At 41.4% G+C, this 19,571-nt stretch overlaps 1 protein-coding gene across 3 annotated transcripts in view; it reads left to right on the forward strand.

The window, feature by feature from the left end:
- Positions 1-19,571, forward strand: part of LOC126988740 (protein eyes shut-like) — a 65,408-nt gene that overhangs the window by 23,326 nt on the left and 22,511 nt on the right. For 2 of the 3 annotated variants that reach the window (XM_050847110.1, XM_050847111.1), the window contains exons 4-12: positions 585-698; positions 3,327-3,458; positions 8,374-8,487; positions 9,157-9,328; positions 12,540-13,209; positions 14,767-15,639; positions 17,004-17,132; positions 17,817-18,031; positions 19,016-19,082. In XM_050847110.1, coding sequence (XP_050703067.1) covers positions 585-698; positions 3,327-3,458; positions 8,374-8,487; positions 9,157-9,328; positions 12,540-13,209; positions 14,767-15,639; positions 17,004-17,132; positions 17,817-18,031; positions 19,016-19,082 — 2,486 coding nt within the window. The remainder of the gene's footprint in view (positions 1-584; positions 699-3,326; positions 3,459-8,373; positions 8,488-9,156; positions 9,329-12,539; positions 13,210-14,766; positions 15,640-17,003; positions 17,133-17,816; positions 18,032-19,015; positions 19,083-19,571) is intronic. The other variant, XM_050847112.1, reaches the window with a different exon arrangement.

The following is a 19,571-nucleotide window of genomic DNA, read 5'->3' on the forward strand; positions in this document are numbered from 1 at the left end:
GACCCAGAAACGGGTTACGCTAAATGGGAGAGGCTAAAAGGGATCCCTGTGGCTTTTAAGGGCCGCTTTCACAGTCACTTTGTTTGTTTTGATCGTTACCAATGGAGGCGATCGCTGCTATAGTATTTCCACGTGAAACTGGCCAATGGGGTAGTGGTGACTGCAGAGGAAGCGAGAGGTTTTGTGAGTGTGTGGCAAGGTGCGGTGCTAGGCTAACCCCGCAGCCGCCACTACCCCATCGGCCAGTTTCACGTGGAAAACTATAGCGTCGATCGCCGCCATTGGTAACGATCAAAACAAAGTGGATTTAAACATTCCCGCGCCCGAGCTCACATATTTGACACGGGTTTCGTAGGAGTTCGGGGCATTTCCAGGGGTAGTTTAATGACCCTAGTTATAGTTTGACCCTTCCTCCGTACCAAGAACCTAAGAAAACACTCATGAGAACCCAATTGATGTCCTTTTTGGCCTCTTGAAATAGTTGATGTGAGAGGCGGGAGGGTCTGAGAATACCGCCCTAATTCCTTGTGTAGTCTTGATCCTCGTCTCGGGCCACCAAGCATAACCGCCCCTCGTTCCCTCAGGGCAGTTCTGTGAGGCGGAGATCAACGAGTGCCGCAGCAACCCGTGCCAGAACAACGGGACCTGTCAGGACATGCTCAACCGCTACGTCTGCTCCTGCCCCACGGGGTACTCGGGTAAGAGGGCAGCTGACTTTGCATTTTTTGTTTGTTTGTTTGTTTTTTTTTTTTTTTACAACAAAGGGGACAGCTCAAGGGCACAAAAAAAGGATAGAATAATAAAAAAAAAAAAGCCCGGTACTCGCTGCTCCTACAAAAAAAGAATCAAAAGAGATGGCCGAAAGAGAGGTCAATTTCGGGAGGAGTTTGTTTGAGGAGAGAGTTGTTTGTTTGTTTTTTTGTTTTTTTACGTCTACGCCTATAGCGCCTGTAGGCTTGCTTGAGGGGCCTGGATGGTAGTCGGCCCCAGCCCGTCATGGCGCAGGCAAGTGTTTATAGTGGCACCATCTCTCTCTCTGAAGTTGACTCATGCTGCCCCCCGGAACTCCTTCTTGATTCACTTGGACGGTTTCCTCTAGAGTCCGGGTTGATGGGTGGTCTTTAGGACAGCATGTGGGTAGTTTTAAGCCACTCGGCGGTGACTGAAAAATCCGAGGTGGTAGCGTGGGGATTCGAACTCGCGTCGTCCATCACGCGGTGAATGTGGGCCCAGCACGCTACCACTCAGCCACCGCAACAGCAACAGCAACAGCGTTAATCAGTTGACAAATTAATTTCTTACTTTCACTAATGTCTACAAAAAAATCTTGCACAGGACATAACCACTGATAGTCGAACTCGCGTCGTCCATCACGTGGTGAATGTGGGCCCAGCACGCTACCACTCAGCCACCGCAACAGCAACAGCAACAGCGTTAATCAGTTGACAAATTAATTTCTTACTTTCACTAATGTCTACAACAAAATCTTGCACAGGACATAACCACTGATGGTCATATTGCATTTTAATCGTCAGTTTTTGCCATACTCATGTTGTGAATAAAACCCACACTGGCAGGCTAAAGATGTGCATTTGCAAGACAGTTTCGGTGGACATTGCCATCATCTAAAGTGGTCCTTAATTAACCGGCAGCAGCGGGGATCATGTTTCTTATTGGTCCCTCTAAGCGAAAAAAATGAGAAAAAATCACCCCCCACACAAACGATTTCATAATATATAATCAAAGCATTTGTGATCGGATTATGCATCATCTATTTTGAGGGGGTTAAATCATGGCACAAATTTGGCCCGTCGCTGCTACACGGTAAAGCCACAAATTTGGCCCGTCGCTGTTACCGGGTTAATAGTTCGCAAGTGTGGGTTTTATTCATATCAAGATCACGTCGGTGTGGTTATCCCAGCCTATCATCAATTACATTACAAAAATACATATTGTTACTCTGACGGTCGATAAAGTTTGCCGTATAATCCTCTGACAGAAAGTGCTATAATGTTGTAGTTTTAAGAAGTTCATTGATATTTTAGTAGTATTGCAAGTCTAGAAATTCTGCTTTACATTAGTGAGTTAAAAAAGTCTTCGTAGTTACCCTGATTGTTTTCATATTACAAATTATATAATATTTTACGGTAAAAATATAAATCACTAGCATTTTTTTTTTGGCGTGCGCGTTACTAAAGCTGGCTAAAATTACACACTAGATAACTTAATTCATCCTTCAGAGTTAACAGCGGTTGGACATTCAATAACATAATTTGTCTTGTCTAATTTGTCTTAAAGCTTGCTAAAATTACACACTAGATAACTTAATTCATTCTTCAGAGTTAGCAACGGTTGGACATTCAGTAACATAATTTGTCTCAGTGTCTTGAAGAAAGCGTATCTTTGAAATTTCTATTAAGCATCCCAGCACAATCTTATAACTTTTTTTTGTATTTCCATGACTGATATTAGCGCTTTTTTTTATATTCATGTTAATTTTCTCACATCCTTCAGATTTGTTTTATTTACAGTCTTCGTCAGTTCTGTTGCCTCTTGTTAATTTTCCTTTCATGTTTCTGTTGCCTCTTGCTAATGTTTTAATTTTGAAGCGTTTACATTGATTTTGTTTATTTTTCTCTCCTACTTCGTGTTTTTTTTAAGAAATTTAACGTTTTCGTAAATTTCTTCAATGCCAAAATTTTCTTGGTTATAAAAGGCGATTGTTGCCATTTCTGTTTTTTTTTTTAAGAAGTTCAACTTTTTCGGAAATGTCTTCAATGTCAGAGTTTTCTTGGTTATTAAAGGTGATTGTTGCCATTTTTTTATTTTTTTTTATTTAACTTTTTCGTAAATTTCTTCAATGTCAAAGTTGTCTTGGTTATTAACGGCTAGACACTGATTGCGATTTCGGGTTTTCTATTAGGCAAGAGTATTACGTTCCCAAGTGGCTTTCTCATCAAGATAATTTTCTATCGTCTCAGAATAATCTTGATTCGCATCTAACCATTCTGTGGTCGCTACCAATATTTATCTATTTTTTTCAAGGACTGTAACAACTTTCATATTGTCCCGCCGGTTTCTGATGGTAGAGTCAATCTCATTTGTTATCCTTGATGATGATGATTTGCACGTTCATATTCAGGGCATTCTTTTTATTGTCAGAGATAGAATTTAGTGTTTTCAGAGAATGATTTTCAGCAAAGTTTATGATGGCTTGTGCTCTCATTTCGTGAATCTTTGCCATGTGATGTTTTTCCCAACTTTTTTTCATCATCAGCACATGAACAGTTTGTCAATGTTTATTTCCTCAATATTCACGTCTACAGGAGTAAACTGTGAGATAGACGTGAGTGTGTGCAACTCGTCCTCGCTGTGGACGGGCGTCTCCCCGAACTGCCTCCACGGCGGCGTGTGTGTGGACGGCCCGGGCCTCTCCTACACCTGCCTCTGCCAGCCAGGTATTGCCTCAGATGCTGTGCTACAATACTCCTTGCCCAAGCAGGTGCAGATATATTATGTCTAGTTTCTATAATTCAAATATACTTTGATGCCATCATCATCATGTTCCTCTATTTTTCCTTCTATCATGGTTTCATTTATTACATATTTTTTGATATAATTAATTCCTACGATGTCGCATCATAGTCTCATAGGTAAAAATTGGCGTTTCAGAGCCAATAAATCTTAGGAGTAATTATGTCTATGACGAGCAATCATAGCATGCTGCTGCTGTTGTCCACTGTGTCCACAAAGCTTTCACGTACACACCGCAGACCGCTGGAAGCGTTTGAGGAGGTTAGGTGACGTACGGTCGGGCACCGCGCGTAACAGGGACATTGGTAACTATCACCACCAGCTGTGTTATGCTACCGGCATTTTATAAAACACTATATGTAAATAATGTAATTGACGTAATTTTAAAGAGCCGTGCTTTGTATTAGTCGATAGGTATATACGTAGTGCAGCTTTATTTCACATCGCAATAAAAAACATGCCAATGCATCCACTCCCGACAATAAATGCATGACACAGTGTTCTCCGTTGAGCACCTCGGGCACTGACCATCAACGGTGCCAAATCATCGTACTCGCCCTCTCATATTTCACGTTTTTTGACCCACAGCGACAACCAAAACCCATGAATAATTGAGGGTATCGATAAATGGTTTAGTTGAATATCGTAAGTTGTGTGGGGTGTCAGTCTTTGCCCCGGAACCGATAAAGACAGTGTTCCGAGTACGATAATCTGGCAACGTTGCTGACCATATACTTAGCCTTCCCCAACATCCCAGTCAACGAATTCGTCAGCCCATAATTTCTGGGCGTGTACTCAGTCAGCCTGCCAGGGCATGGGCGGCATTGTCTCCACGGGTGAAAGTCTGGGCTCTGGGCACCGTTAACCCTTCATGCTTGTATTTCAATGACACGTAAATAACGTATTCGTAAATAACGGCATTTTTCAGGAGCCATTTAGAAAGTTACTGACGAGATCTTATTGTGTGTGTGTGTGTGTGTGTGTGTGTATTGCCTTCGCCGTCATAATTATATATTGTAGTAGCAAATAAAATACAGCTGTCTCCTAACATGCGACAATACGTACGATAGAAAGCTTCACATGTAGAAAATCCCGAAATTCCCTTATTAAGTTCCAAATAAACCCGTGCCATCCATGCTAGGCTATGTGGTCAGCCGCCCGACATGTTAGGCTACTCAAAAATACACGTAGCCTACGCCTGGCCTATATAAACACAATGAAGCACAATGAACATGCCAAAGCACATATTTTAGGAAGAAATCCCCAAATTAAACAACTCAAAGGAGCCATTTACCTTAAACAAGGGGAATAAATAAGGAGAGGATACTATAATATATATATAACAACAAAATTTTATGAATATTTTGTTGATATAATTAGACAGAGCATAATTTTGAAGTACTGGAAACCTACTAACTGGGGGGTATTGCATCTGCTGTTACATACTATTAATTAAAGAAGGGAGTCTGGACAAGTGCTACAGGGGGGGACAAAGGGCGGCCGGTCAGGTAGGCTCAGAAACTACCAAAAAAAGACACGTAACATTTCAATAGTCCTTTAGTTTCGTTCTTAGAGATGCTAAAATTAACTAAAACGAGGGAATATTAATGAGGTACTTATATAGACACTGGCGGGAGTTAGAGAAGACGGGCGGGAGTTATCTATTTATCTATTTAAGTAGTGAGTGAGTGAGCGAGTTAGTTAGTTAATTAGGTTCGTGGAGACGGGCGGGATTTATCTATTTATCTATTTAAGTAGTGAGTGAGTGAGCGAGTTAGTTAGTTAATTAGGTTCGTGGAGACGGGCGGGATTTATCTATTCATCTATTTAAGTAGTGAGTGAGTGAGCGAGTTAGTTAGTTAATTAGTAGGGGAGGAGGACGAGACACCAGTTTGAAAATAAATAAATGATAGGCTCAGAAACTATCAATAAAGCCTTACGTAATATTTCAATAGTTCTTTAGGTTCGTTCTTAGAGATGCTAAAATTAACTAAAACGAAGGAATATTAATGAGGTAAATAAAGATAAATAAAATGATAGGCTCAGAAACTATCAATAAAGCCTTACGTAATATTTCAATAGTTCTTTAGGTTCGTTCTTAGAGATGCTAAAATTAACTAAAACGAAGGAATATTAATGAGGTAAATAAAAATAAATAAAATGATAGGCTCAGAAACTATCAATAAAGCCTTTAGTAATATTTCAATAGCCCTTTAATTTCGTTCTTAGAGATGCTAAAATTAACTAAAACGAAGGAATATTAATGAGGTAAATAAAAATAAATAAAATGATAGGCTCAGAAACTATCAATAAAGCCTTTAGTAATATTTCAATAGTCCTTTAGGTTCGTTCTTAGAGATGCTAAATTTAACTAAAACGAAGGAATATTAATGAGGTAAGTAAAAATAAATAAAATGATAGGGTCAGAGACTATCAATAAAGCCTTACGTAATATTTCAATAGTTCTTTAGGTTTGTTCTTTGAGATGCTAAAATTAACTAAAACGAAGGAATATTAATGAAGTAAATAAAAATAAATAAAATGATAGGCTCAGAAACTATCAATAAAGCGTTTCGTAATATTTCAATAGTCCTTTAATTTCGTTCTTAGAGATGCTAAAATTAACTAAAACGAGGGAATATTAACGAGGTACTTACATAGACACTGGCGGAAGATCGTGAGGATAAATAAATAAAATAAAAATGATAAATAAATAAAATGTCGGGTAACTTATACATATCACCGTATATTGGCTTCTGCTATTTGAGGCAGGTCACTTGAAGCAGGAAGTGTTATAGGGGTTTGTTTATCTTCAAGGTGATAATTTGATATGGCACAGGAGACTTTTCATGCCATTATTAACTAAAGAAAAAGTACAACAACTGTTCGCAACATGTCAGCCGCGGCAGACCAATGTTGCCAGATTATCGTACTCAGAGCCTCGTATTTACCGGTTTCTGAGCCATAGCTATTGCCAAAAAACACCAATAATTAACCATTTTAACGATAACTATATATGAAGGCAGTTATTGAGGTCGAGGAGGCAGTTTTTGGGTTGGAAATCGGGAAACAGGAGGCTGAGTACGACAATCTGGCAGCGTCGTCCAACATGGCGGCGACGATCGAGTCTCCGGGGAAGAAACCAAAGAATCGAGGCGTGAGCAAACGCTGCCACGTGCGACGCATCATTTGTCATTTCTTTACTATTACTCTGTGAAGGATCCGGATCATCCAGTCCCTTGTGCTCCCTGTCTTACTCTATGGTTGTGAGACATGGACAGTTTGCACACTAAATAGGGTTTTGGAGAGGCGGATTAATGCCTTGGGTAATAAGTCTACGCAGAATCATGGGATATCGCTGGAATGACTCAAACCGGCGACTACTCCGTGAGGCTGATTCGATATTATTACCTGCATCTCTACTTTCGTATTTGACCTTGCTTTCGGCCACCTCTTTTGTTTCTTTTTTAGGAGCAGCGAGTAGCGGGCTTTTTTTTTATTATTGTTTTCTTTTTTTGTGTGCCCTTGAGCTGCCTCCTTTGTTGTAAAAAGAAAAGAAAAGTCCGTCAACGCCAACTCCGGCTATTATGGGCACATGGCACGATACCCAGAGGCCGACCCTGCTCATGGGGTTGTCTGTGTGAGAGAATCCAGGTGGAGGAGGCTAAGGGGACGCCCACAGAGTTCGTGGTTTGAGCAAGTCGATAGATTCTGCCAGGAGGTACTCAAGATGGAAAGGGGGCCCGTAGGCATAGAGGTGGGGCCCGGGCAGAGGGGGCTATTTCCACCCCCCACACACAGTTTTCAGATGTTAAATTTGGGCAAAACTTTACTCAAATTTGGGCAAAACTTTACTCAAATTTGGGCAAAACTTTACTCAAATTTGGGCAAAACTTTACTCAAATTTGGGCAAAACTTTACTCAAATTTGGGCAAAACTTTACTCGAATTTGGGCAAAACTTTACTCGAATTTGGTCAAAACTTTACTCAAATTTGGCAACAAAACTTTACTCAAATTTGGGCAAAACTTTAGTCAAATTTGGGCAAAACTACTCAAATTTGGGCAAAACTTTACTCAAATTTGGGCAAAACTTTACTCGAATTTCGGCAAATGTTCCATGTCTGACCCAATAACCAAATAACCTCCACTAGAACATGTTAAAATTCGTGCAAAAGGTACCATGTCCTCCTAAAAGAACTGGATCTCCTACGCCCATGAGAGGCCAGCATGGAGACTTGCCCGGAGGCACCCCTGGGTTTGGCGTTGTATGGTGGGCGAGGCAACGCGCTACCCAGCGTATGCCCCCAGTGACTGATTGGTAGACTGATTCAAATAAAACATACTGTGTATGTTATAACTAGCTTCAGTAATATTATAAGTCAAAGATTATGAATTACCTGACTAAGACCATGGAAAATGCTTCAATATTATGTGATCGTGCATTTCAAAAGAGTATTATTATTTCAGCAAACAGCATCCCCAAGCTAGTCAGTTCTTACCTTTCCTAGAGTGTAGATCTTGTCAATTTTGGGGGGAAGGGGCGAATGAGAGAATGCTAGAAACAGTTAAAAGTTCCATTCACAAAACACCAAGACTTACCAAAAAAAAATGGTTTCGTCTTTGAAATCATAGGATGCTGTTTTTCCGAAAATTTACCCCTAGGAATTATAAAAGCAGACCTCATACCTTAAAACAACAGGGAGGTATTAATAGTTGTATAATCACACTCTGTCCTGCCTGGGAGTTGGGATGGCATGTTCCTCCTTTCTCCCTTGTTGTTTACCTGCAACAATAAACTATCAATCAATCAATCATTAAATTTGAGGACATCTTTGCAGGGTGGACGGGGAAGAGATGTGAGGAAGACGAGGATGAATGCTGTCTAATGCCGTGCCAAAATGATGCCGTTTGTATCAACACTCCCGGGTCCTTTGCCTGTGCCTGTCAGTTCGGTGAGTATTAATAACCAAGATCATTTTAATTAACCCAAAGATGGCAGCAGTATTTGAAGAGTATCTCCCCAAAATGAATTGTCTATATATTGGACCGTAGCATAAATATAGTCACACCGCATAAGAGGTGTTCTAATGAAGCTGCGGCTCTTCAGTATAATTTGTATTTCTTAAGAGATGATGGTAATTGAATTTTGTGAGGTGCCAACATTACTTCTCCCGTAAAATAGTATGACATAAAGAATGATTCACACAGCACTTCATTGCAATCTCCACACTTCTTATGACCTAGAGAAACTAAGGAAAACCCAGTCTGTAGGATATATGTGATTAGACATACACAGACCAAGTCACAAAATACATTCCATACACTAAGGAAAACCCAGTCTGTAGGATATATGTGATTAGACCTACACAGACCTAGCCACAAAATACATTCCATACATGTTGTAATACCCAAATTTTTCACTACCATAAAGTTCCTATAATGCAGGAATGTTAAAATACTTTAGGTAAAGTAAAAAGGTGTAAATAAGAAAAAAAAACTATATAACCTCTTAAAATGTTTGCCAAGATGATAAAATGCTGAGGTTTCTTAGTACAAGGCAATGTTTAAGAGCTTTAGATAAGGTCACTAATATTGCTTCACAACCTAACACTTTCTTGCAGGCTTCACCGGGCCTTTATGTGAAGAGGACTTGGTGTTCTGCAAATCCAGCCCATGCAAGAATGACGCTCTGTGTGTGATGGAGGACCACAATGCCACCTGCTACTGTGTGCCGGATTTTCATGGGTCGCAGTGTGAGAAGCAATATAATGACTGCCTGCCTTATGCTCCCAGGTCAGACTAATGTGCAGTTAATGCTTATAGATGTGTGCTTCAGACTAGAGGCAAACACATTATCTTCCCAAACATCTCTCGCTTCAGTACAATTTTTTTCAGCAATATAATGACTGCCTGCCTTATGCTCCCAGGTCAGACTAATGTGCAGTTAATGCTTATAGATGTGTGCTTCAGACTGTACAGGCAAACACATTATCTTCCCAAACATCTCTCGCTTCAGTACAATTTTTTTCAGCAATACAATAACTGCCTGCCTTATGCTCCCAGGTCAGACTAATGTGTATTCCTAGGGTTGTCATGTGCTGTTAATGCTTATAGATGTGTGTTTCAGACTAGAGGCAAACACATTAGCTTCCCAAACATCTCTCGCTCCAGTACAATTTTTTTCAGCAATACAATAACTGCTTGCCTTATGCTCCCAGGTCAGACTAATGTGTATTCCTTGGGTTATCATGTGTTGTTAATGCTTATAGATGGGTGCTTCAGACTGTACAGGCAAACACATTATCTTCCCAAACATCTCTCGCTTCAGTACAATTTTTTTCAGCAATATAATGACTGCCTGCCTTATGCTCCCAGGTCAGACTAATGTGCTTCTTTTAGATTAATGTGCTTTTTTTTTTTTTTTTCGTGTGTGTGTGTGTGTGTGTGTGTGTGTGTGTGTGTGTGTGTGTGTGTGTGTGTGTTTGTTGCCTATAACTCTGTAGGATCTCTTGTGGGGTCTCTCGGACAACCCCAACCCATTAGTGGCGCAAGTGAATTTTATTTATAGTGGTTTTTGTGATGTATGACTCTTTTAATGTGACTTTATAGATGAATATGTGCTTCAGACTGTAAAGGCAAACACACCTTATCTTCATGAACACCTGTACAAATGATGCAGTGAGGGTGATTGCATTTACTAATGGCTGCGATCATGGTCCTTATAGAAACTAATTTTCAAGATAATAGGCTACTTTATTGAATGGAGGGTTGTAATTACTTTATTTCAAGCTATTTATTTTAATAGATATATACTATTACAAAAAAAAAAAGTGTTAAAATTACACCTATTAATTTATCTTGAAATCTAAATATTTTTTTCACCTTGGGTTATTCTCAAGGAACTTAGGTAATCGTGTGATATCAGTGCTGGAGGGGTCTTTCAACATGACCTGAGAAATTGATCTATTCAGGGATATAATTATTTCTTCCATCAGTCTGCCCAGGATTCAAACCTGGACGCCCAAGATGGGGGGCAGACATTAATGTTGACCCAAAGGGAACCCTGTGACCTAATGCCTTTAGGAGTCTTTATTCGCATCTCAGGGCCATTGCAGCTGTGCATAAGGAAAAATATTGCAGATGTTAATTCCAAACAAATTTCTCCCAAAATGTTTAGATATGCCTCAGAAATATTACATAATGATGACACAAAGACATTTGCCAGACATGTCCAGCCCTGAGGGGGTTTCTTATCTTTTGTGCATACCAACCCCAACAAATATTTAGGGTTCATTGGTAATTAATTTATAAACTATTAACTTCTCACAAGTGGCTTGATAAGAAAAAAAAATATTAGAATATTTTTTTTATTACAATACAGACACAACAGCAATTAAAGCTATTGATTACACACATGAAACACAAGTGAGGGACGACACACACAAAGGCACACACCAACACACTTAAACACTGTCCACAGAACAGGTGAACCGTGACAAGTGAAGGCTTTAGTGTGACAGTGGTTGAGTACTGTATTAAACACATTGATTGTTCAGAATAAATAATATTTAGAATATTTTTGTATCCAAGCACATCTGTTCTAAGAGGTTTATAGAATTTTGGTATGTGTGAGGTACAATTTGAATATTTATCAGGATTTCAGCAAAATTCATAATGATTTTTTTTCACCGATACGTTTTTGTTTGTTCCCATATCCTGTACCAACAAGCCTTTCTTGTACCCACAGGCATAATAACTAATATTGGAGGTTCCATACCCCCACATACCCCCTTTGGTGATGTTACTGTTTTCTGCCTTTATTCTAAGTTTCTTATTGCCTGATTTATTGCTGCTCTGGTCTGTGGTCACTGTTCTGAAGCTGTCACCCAATGTAAAACCTTGATCTTGGTCAGTGATCTCAAAAAGATTGCCTTCTTCACTAACTTGGTGAAGACCACACTTCTGGAACCCATCCAAGACTGCACCTGCAATATGAGCAATCCTCAGAGACGTTATTGAAATGTTTCTTACATCTCAATGGGACAGGGAGACCAAAAAATCTGTTTCTTGAAAATTTATCTTTTCTTCTTGTCAACAAATTAAAATTACTCAGACAGGAAGCCCCCTTATCAAATGATACTCAGCTGTGCCTCACCTTTCCATTCAACTCTACCAGTCTACAATGAATATTAATTAGATGTTTCTGGATTAGTCTTTAATGCCTCTTCATAAGCTCAGTCCTCCCACTCCCAACAAGAATCCTTTAAACAACTGTACACTTTTTTTCAGTTATCAGTCACCTGCACCCCTTCTCTACATCTACGGTTAATACTTGGCACATTTTCTCTCCTGATGCTACTTATCACAGTTTTGTTTTATCGTGGGAAAACTTGCACTGAACTCTATTTTTTATTCCCTCAGATAGTAAGAGTACTGTGTTCTCCCAAAAAAGCTAGCAGAGGAGCTTAAGGTAAAACTGCACAAGAGCAGAGTGACCCGTCCGCTCCTCTGCTTCCACCTTCCACTTCCCCATCACCCAGTCCCACACTTCCACCTGTCTCCCTGCTTGTGCCTCCCTTCACCCCAAGGTCAAACCCTTCAGAGAGAAATTTTATGATTTTACAAATACCTCCAGTGGCTTCGCTCTCCTCATATAAGTCTCCACCATCTTTAAGACTTGTGTTTACCATGACTGGGGTTGGAGCCCCTGTCCAGCACTTCAAGTTTAGGCATGGCATAATAAGTGACTTGCCTGACATTTTTTTCACAGCCAAATAAGTTCTTAGGTTTTCCATTATTAGTTATTGCGTCACCACTACACCGACCTGCAGTGAGGGAAGATTTCTTCGTAGTTTTGCATCATTGGCCAAGAAACGGGTTCTTTATATACTACTCATATTGCACCAGCAGTCTTAATAGAAAATAAGAAAACTGTATCCTTAGTCTCAAATATTTTAGTGAACTTCTGCATCCAGTAAAACTCTTACAGAGTTTTTTGTTGCAGATGTATGAATGGTGGTGTTTGCATTGATGGAGTAGACAGCTTCAAGTGCAGCTGCCCTGCCACAACTTCTGGGGTGCTCTGCCAGTGTGTTAGCACAACCGAAGGACAGCACTGTCAGCCACTTCCTTATTGGTTTGAGGACAAACCCTTCCAGCCAAATGTTCCTCTAGATCCAAAATTTTTTGGCACTTATTTCAACATAAGCTATCCACGGAACGACTCTTTCATAGAGGACATTCCCTCACCAACATTGGCAGAGGATGTTACGAGCGTTATTGACACTGCAGAGTTTCCCCGCACAGTTGTGACAAGTGACATCTTGATGTCCAGCTTCATAACTCCCACCGTGGATGTTTTTACGATCTCCTCCGTCCTAAGTGCCAAAGTCTCGCTAGTGTTCAGTGAGGTGCCAGTGGTCACTGTGCCTTACTTTACAAGTCTGCTGTATGAGTCCCCCTTTCCATCCACCAGCCTTGATCCTTTCTTAACAGCTATGCAGCCAACACCGGTGCTTCCAGTCCCGACTTCCTCTCCAAGACCTGAAGACATTGATACTAGCTATGAGTACCCGCCTGAAACAGGGGTACTGCTGCCAACCCTCACCTTAGAGGGTCCCCTACTGACTCCCTCACTCGAGTTCATTCCCATTTCCATAATATCAGTATTTGGTGTAAGTATCCCTCTACTCATATCTTATTTTGAATGTAATGCTGTTACTTGTAGCAATCCCTTCTTTTTGCTTCGTAGAGTTGACTTCCTGCTCTCCCATGTCATGGGCTGCATTACTCACCAGTAATCATGATTCTGTAATGGCCACACTCCTGCCTAACAACAGAAATGGAAACTTGACCCTCACACTGAGGCCCTGATGGCATAATTGCACCACCGTATGATCTACCTATAACATTTTCAGCACCTCAGGCATCACTTGCCAATCCTTTCTCACCATCTCGTGGGTCAGTTAGGCAGGCACAGTGGAGGCTGAAAAGTTGAGTTTTGACAGAAAAGACACACAGGGAGGTAGACTGTGTGAAAAATATGATGCACTCAGTAGGTTAAGGAAGTCCTAAACATTGGCCTTTTTCACATGTGTGGGGTCACTACAGTATAAGGAAAATAAAACTACTGCAACCTCCAAATGTGAATCAAACCCAAACTACAACATTTTTGAGAAAAGTAGCATAAAAAATAAGGTCAGCAGTGGCTGAGTAGTTAGCATGGCGGTGCCGCGTCCGGGAGGATGCAGGTTCGAGTCCTGCCCACCGCCACAGCTGGGATTTTTCAGTCACCGCCGAGTGGCCTAAGACTACCCACATGCTGTTGTGAAGACCACCTATCAACCGGAACTCTAGATTCTCTCTCTAAACTTTGAGTCTAAAGAGAGGCTCAAAGATGAGTTCTGGGGGGCAGCATGAGCCAAGCAAGATGGCACCACTATAAACACTTGGCTGCACCATAACAGGCTGGGGCCGACCATCAGACCCCACCAGTCAAGCCTATACTGGCGCCATGGGCCAAAAACGTTAAAAAAATTGAATTCTGCATTTTTTCTCTTGACTAATAAAAGACAATAGGTAGTTTCCTTATGCTGTCAGGTCTAAGCTCTACTTACCAGTATATGACTAATGTTCCCTTTAGTAATGGTAAATCAGAGACAGACATTCTCGGGAACCTTGTTTGTTACAGTTGATATAAGAGTAGCGCAGCACTTAGTGGATGGACACCAGTAAGCAAAAGGAAATAAAACTTCAGCATTGCAGTTCTTTCCATCTGTTGGTTTTCTGAACTTGCAGATTTCTTCACTAATACTCAAGAAGTCAAAATATTACAAAGTCCGGCACTTATTAGCAACCCTTTGTTTTATGGTGCATTTTATATTGATAGCACTTGTATTAGAAGTTTCTATCACATCCAGAGTGAAGGTATTTAACCCGGTAGCATCAGGGATCATGTTTCGTAATGGTCCCTCTAAGCAAGAAAAATGAGAAAAAAATCATCACTCACAAACCATTTCATAATATATATCAAAGCATTTGTGATCAGTTTATGTATCATCTATTTTGGGGGGTTTAAATCATGGCACAAATTTGTCCCGTTGCTGCTACAAGGTAAAGCCACAAATTTCACCTGTCGCTGCTACCGGGTTAATGAAGAATAACTTAGAATATATGACTTTCCCAGTTTTTCCACATCTGGCATTTCTTTACACTCCTTCACTATATTGCAGGTGTTCGAGACGCCCACCACCAGCGTCCTCATTCCAGCTGACCGGACTATAGCCATACCAACTCCTGAAGAAGTAGCCAGCCCCAGCGTGATCACACACACCATAACTACTGTCGTTGAACTCACTCCTGCCTTAGTTTTCCCTCCTGATGCCTCCCCTACCATCATCACTCCTCCGCTGGATATCGCAATAACTACATCTCCTTTGGTGTACCCCACTGTGGCCACTCCGGAGGTTCTGATCACACCATCGCCTCCTACTGATATAACCACTTTGACCGTACCTCCTGATACTGCTATAAGTGTTATGCCTCCTGACACTTACATCAGTCCAGTCCCCACGGAAACTTACATCACTCCCGCTGAAACTGAACTCACAGCGACCATCTTGGATACCACACCAACGCCAACGCCTGAGATCAAACTAACCTCTAAGATCGAGGCAACTGCTACACCCGACTTTGAAATTACACCCACTCCAACGCCTTTCGATGATTTCACCCCAGTGTCCCCTGTGGTTGACTTCCCGGTAACCTCTCCTCCAGTTGACACTGTAACACCTGAAGTGGAAGTGACCTCACCCCCCACAACAGAGGTCACCCTGAGGCCTGATGTTGAGGTCACACCAGTCCCTTCAATTAATATGACTTTGGTTCCTCCAGCTGAGCCCCCTACGACTCCAACCGTACCTACAGTGACTCCCACTACTATTTCCCTTCCTCCTGGTGTCCCATCCACACCTTCCCCCCCACCACAAGTCACCACGTTCCCTCCTGATGGCTTCACAACTCCGCCGCCAGTCTCTCGTGTGCCCTGTGGGAAGAGCTTCTGCCTCAACGGAGGGATTTGTCGCACCATGAATGGAACCTCTCTGGTGAGTAGAATTTATTTATTTATTTATTTATTTTTTACATATACACCTATAGCGCCGGTAGGTTTTTCTTGAGGGGCCTGGATGGTAGTCGGCCCCAGCCCATCATGGCGCAGGCAAGTGTTTATAGTGGCGCCATCTTCTCTTCTCTCATGCCCCTATTATGAAAACTGAACCAATGGATATTTGTGATACTATAAAAAAGATTAGATTTTGGTATTAGTACGAACCTAAACACGGCCAAGTGACTGATGATGCCAAGTTTATTAAGAGGAGTAGGCTATCCATGAAAGCAATTAACTGACAATTATCTTACTAGTTTTAATTTGGGGGCGTGTAAAGTTAGGTTCCAGGGGCCCAGACTACTTCAACAGTCAATGATCGTTCACCTCCTTCACTGATGTCAATTGCCTCTAAACTGACAAATATCTTACTCGTTTTAATTTGGAAGCGTGTTAAGACTCACTCACTACGACATTGTGAATAAGTGCATCGAGGATTATTATTGAAGCTTACATGGACATTGTCAGACACATAACAAACTAAAAATGATTTCCAAAACACGGGAAAAAGGTATTCTGCCTCATAAATTTTTTCCTGTGTCCATAATACAGTGTGTCATAAAACAGTATTTAGTGGGGGTTTTTTTTCCAGGTACCAAGTATTTCATTAACCCGGTAGCAGCGACGGGCCAAATTTGTGGCTTTACCGTGTAGCAGGGACGGGCCAAATTTGTGGCTTTACCGTGTAGCAGCAACGGGCCAAATTTGTGGCTTTACCGTGTAGCAGTGACGGGCCAAATTTGTGGCTTTACCGTGTAGCAGCAACGGGCCAAATTTATGCCATGATATAAACCCCCCAAAGTATCTGATCACAAATGCTTTGATATATATTATGAAATGGTTTGTGTGAGGGGTGATTTTTTTCTCATTTTTCTCGCTTGGAGGGACCATTAAGAGACATGATCCCCGCTGCTACTGGGTTAAGATGTTAAAAATTTACGGTGCTAGTTCATATTTTTTCTTGTCAGTGTTCTTTTGTGGTCCCGGTTAATCTCTGTGGCTTCAGGAAAAAGTCGGAATGGGAGACCAAGACGCCTAATTGAAGAGCCTCTCGTGGAAGTTACTGGGATTTTCATGGACTGTTTTATGATGCTGGTGATGGTTTTACGCAACTTCTGCATCTAGTTACTGATTTTTTCTTGGTTTTTTTATGATGCTGGTGATGGTTTTACGCAACTTCTGCATCTTGAACGGGAAAAACACCCATGAAATCCCAGCTAATCTCTGTGGCCTTGGGAAAGTCGTAATGGAGAGCCTCTCGTAGAAGTTAGCTGCACTGAATAAAAATGTTTTCTCCCATAACAGTGTGAGTGTCCCTTCAACTACCGCGGTGCCTCGTGCCAGCTCTACTTCTACATCAACAAGCCGTACTTTGATGGTGCCTCATACCTGGGCTTGGACGTAGGAAACATGTCTCTGCGGACAGGTGTTCAGGTAGGTTGGCTCTTACTACTATCTATGTCACGTTAAACAGACCACGTGGAAAGGTCGGAAAAAACAAGTACAACCTCCACCCTGAATGCCCATGTGGAGAAGTGCAAACTATGAACCACTTACTCGAGGAATGTCCAATGGGGCCTCACTGCACCGACCAAGATCTCAGGGAATCAAGTGAAAATGTCATTCAATGGGTATGTTTTTATCACAAGATATGATGATGATGAACTGTTAAGGTAAGCTTTTTATAGGACAAAGTGTGCTGCTTGGTTTTAGATTGTATACATTATGTAGTTTTTATTTTATATATTTTTTTTAGTATTATTACCAAGGGGGAACATTCCTCATCAATATTAGAGATAGCCTGGACAAATGTAGATACAGAGGCAGGTCGTATTTTAAGATATTTCATCGCCCAAGAACACTAATTTGACAAGGCTCTCGTAGGAGTTGTGGGCATTTCCAGGAGTAGTTCTATGACCCTGGTGATAGTGTGACCCTTCCTCTGTGCCATGAACCTGTAGAAACACTCCACTTACTCTTCTCCTTTCAATCTTTCCTCCTCCACCTCTACCTCTATCTTTCCTCTATCCACCATAACTCCCATATCCCTTTTCTACCATAAAGAAGAAAAAGAAGAAATCATTATCATCAATGCAGATATTGTTAAAACAGCCTTAGCCTTTTCACTTTCTTCTTCAGGTGTATGTGCAGTTTACGTCCCAAGATGAGAACGGACTGGTGGCTTACAGCGAAGGTCCCGGGGAAGCCTTCTTCATGCTGCTGCTCAGGAACTCCCTCCTCCAGTTTGTGTTCTCCTGCGGCCTCAACACTGTGTCCTTCCTTCAGGGCAACGTAAAGCTCTCCAGAAACTGCCTCACAGATGTCTCTCTCAGGTGAGGCTGTTAACCCGTCCGCTGCAATTGGCACGGATTTGGCCTTCACTGGTAGCCTGGTAACATTCACTCCCAGGTCTTTCTCAGCCTATGTGGTGGATTGTGGAGTGTTTCCCATGTGGTATTGGTGTGCTGGATATCCCCTCTCAAGGTGCATGACTTTACATTTTTCTTCACTGAATTGTAGCAGCCACTTTTTGTTCCATTCCTGTAGCTTGGTGATGTCTTGTAGGGAATCCACAGTCAAGGGGTTAAGGGCACTTTTGAGTATTTATGAGTCTTGCAGTCAGTACTTCATTTTCTCAGTAGCTCTTACGAATTTATAAACAAACCACACGGCTGATCAGGTCAAAAGCAGAGTAGGGTTACATTAAAGTATTTCTTAACAGGCCGGGATTCAACCCTGGCCTCATCAATTTGTAGTTTGACATGCTTACCATTACACGAAAGCACCTATAGGGAATGAGAGAGAGAAATATGCCCAGATTATTATTATTATTATTTTTTTTTTACATTCAAGAAATCTCAAGGGAAAAAAGCAATAATGAAAAAAAGCCTGCAAATCACTGCTCCTATAAAAAGAGTTAAGAGGAGTGGCCAAAAGAGAGGTCAATTTCATGAGGAGAGGTGTCCTGATACGCCCCTCTTGAAAGTGTTACAGTTGTAGGCAGGAGGAAATACAATGAAGGAAGATTGTTTCAGCGTCAGGGATGAAAGAGTGAAGATGCTGCTTAACTCTTGCATAAGGGATTTGGACAGTATAGGGATGAAATTGAGTAGAGAGTCGTGGGCTGCGGGATGGGGTGGGGGGGTGCAGTTAGCAAGTTCAGAATTGTTCAGAGTTGAATTCAAGTGTTCTTGTATATTGATTTGACGATCTCTTATAGGCATCTCCTTCTCCCTCTCAAATCTTAAAGGAACATTCCTATAAATCCTTAACTCGAAATGTACGTCTTTCGAATTTAAGAATATGTCTTCACTCAGGATGTGGTGGACTCCGTACCTGCACGACACACCTTGGGGGCCCGGCAAGTGCAGTGCGTCTTTGCAGGTAAGATAGACAACCAGCAGGTCCTGTCCTTAGCTCATATCTATATCAGTAATAACTTTCCCGGAGCCCTGTGACAAATTTTACATACTTAATCCGGCCGTCTGCTGTGATTTACCCCATTTGCTTCTGATTCACCCCATACAGTTTGTTTTTATATTACAATTCTATCTCATTATCTATGTTTGCCCAGTTTTTCCTTATTCCATCCTCTGTGACTGGCACGGATTTGGCCTTCATTGGTACCGGTAGCCTGATAACTTATATACTCCCAGGTCTTTCTCTACCTCTGTGGTGGATAGTGGAGTGTTTCCCATGTGTTATTGGTATGCTGGATATCCCCTCCCAAGGTGCATGACTTTACATTTTTCTCCATTGAATTGTAGCAGCCACTTATTGCTCCACTCCTGTAGCTTGGTGATGTTTTGTACTACACCTGCAGTCAAGGGGTTAAGACCAAGTATGTGAAACTTTATAGATTGACATCCAGTG

This window comes from Eriocheir sinensis, chromosome 70, assembly GCF_024679095.1.
Source record: "Eriocheir sinensis breed Jianghai 21 chromosome 70, ASM2467909v1, whole genome shotgun sequence".
Taxonomy (NCBI): Eukaryota; Metazoa; Arthropoda; class Malacostraca; order Decapoda; family Varunidae; genus Eriocheir; species Eriocheir sinensis.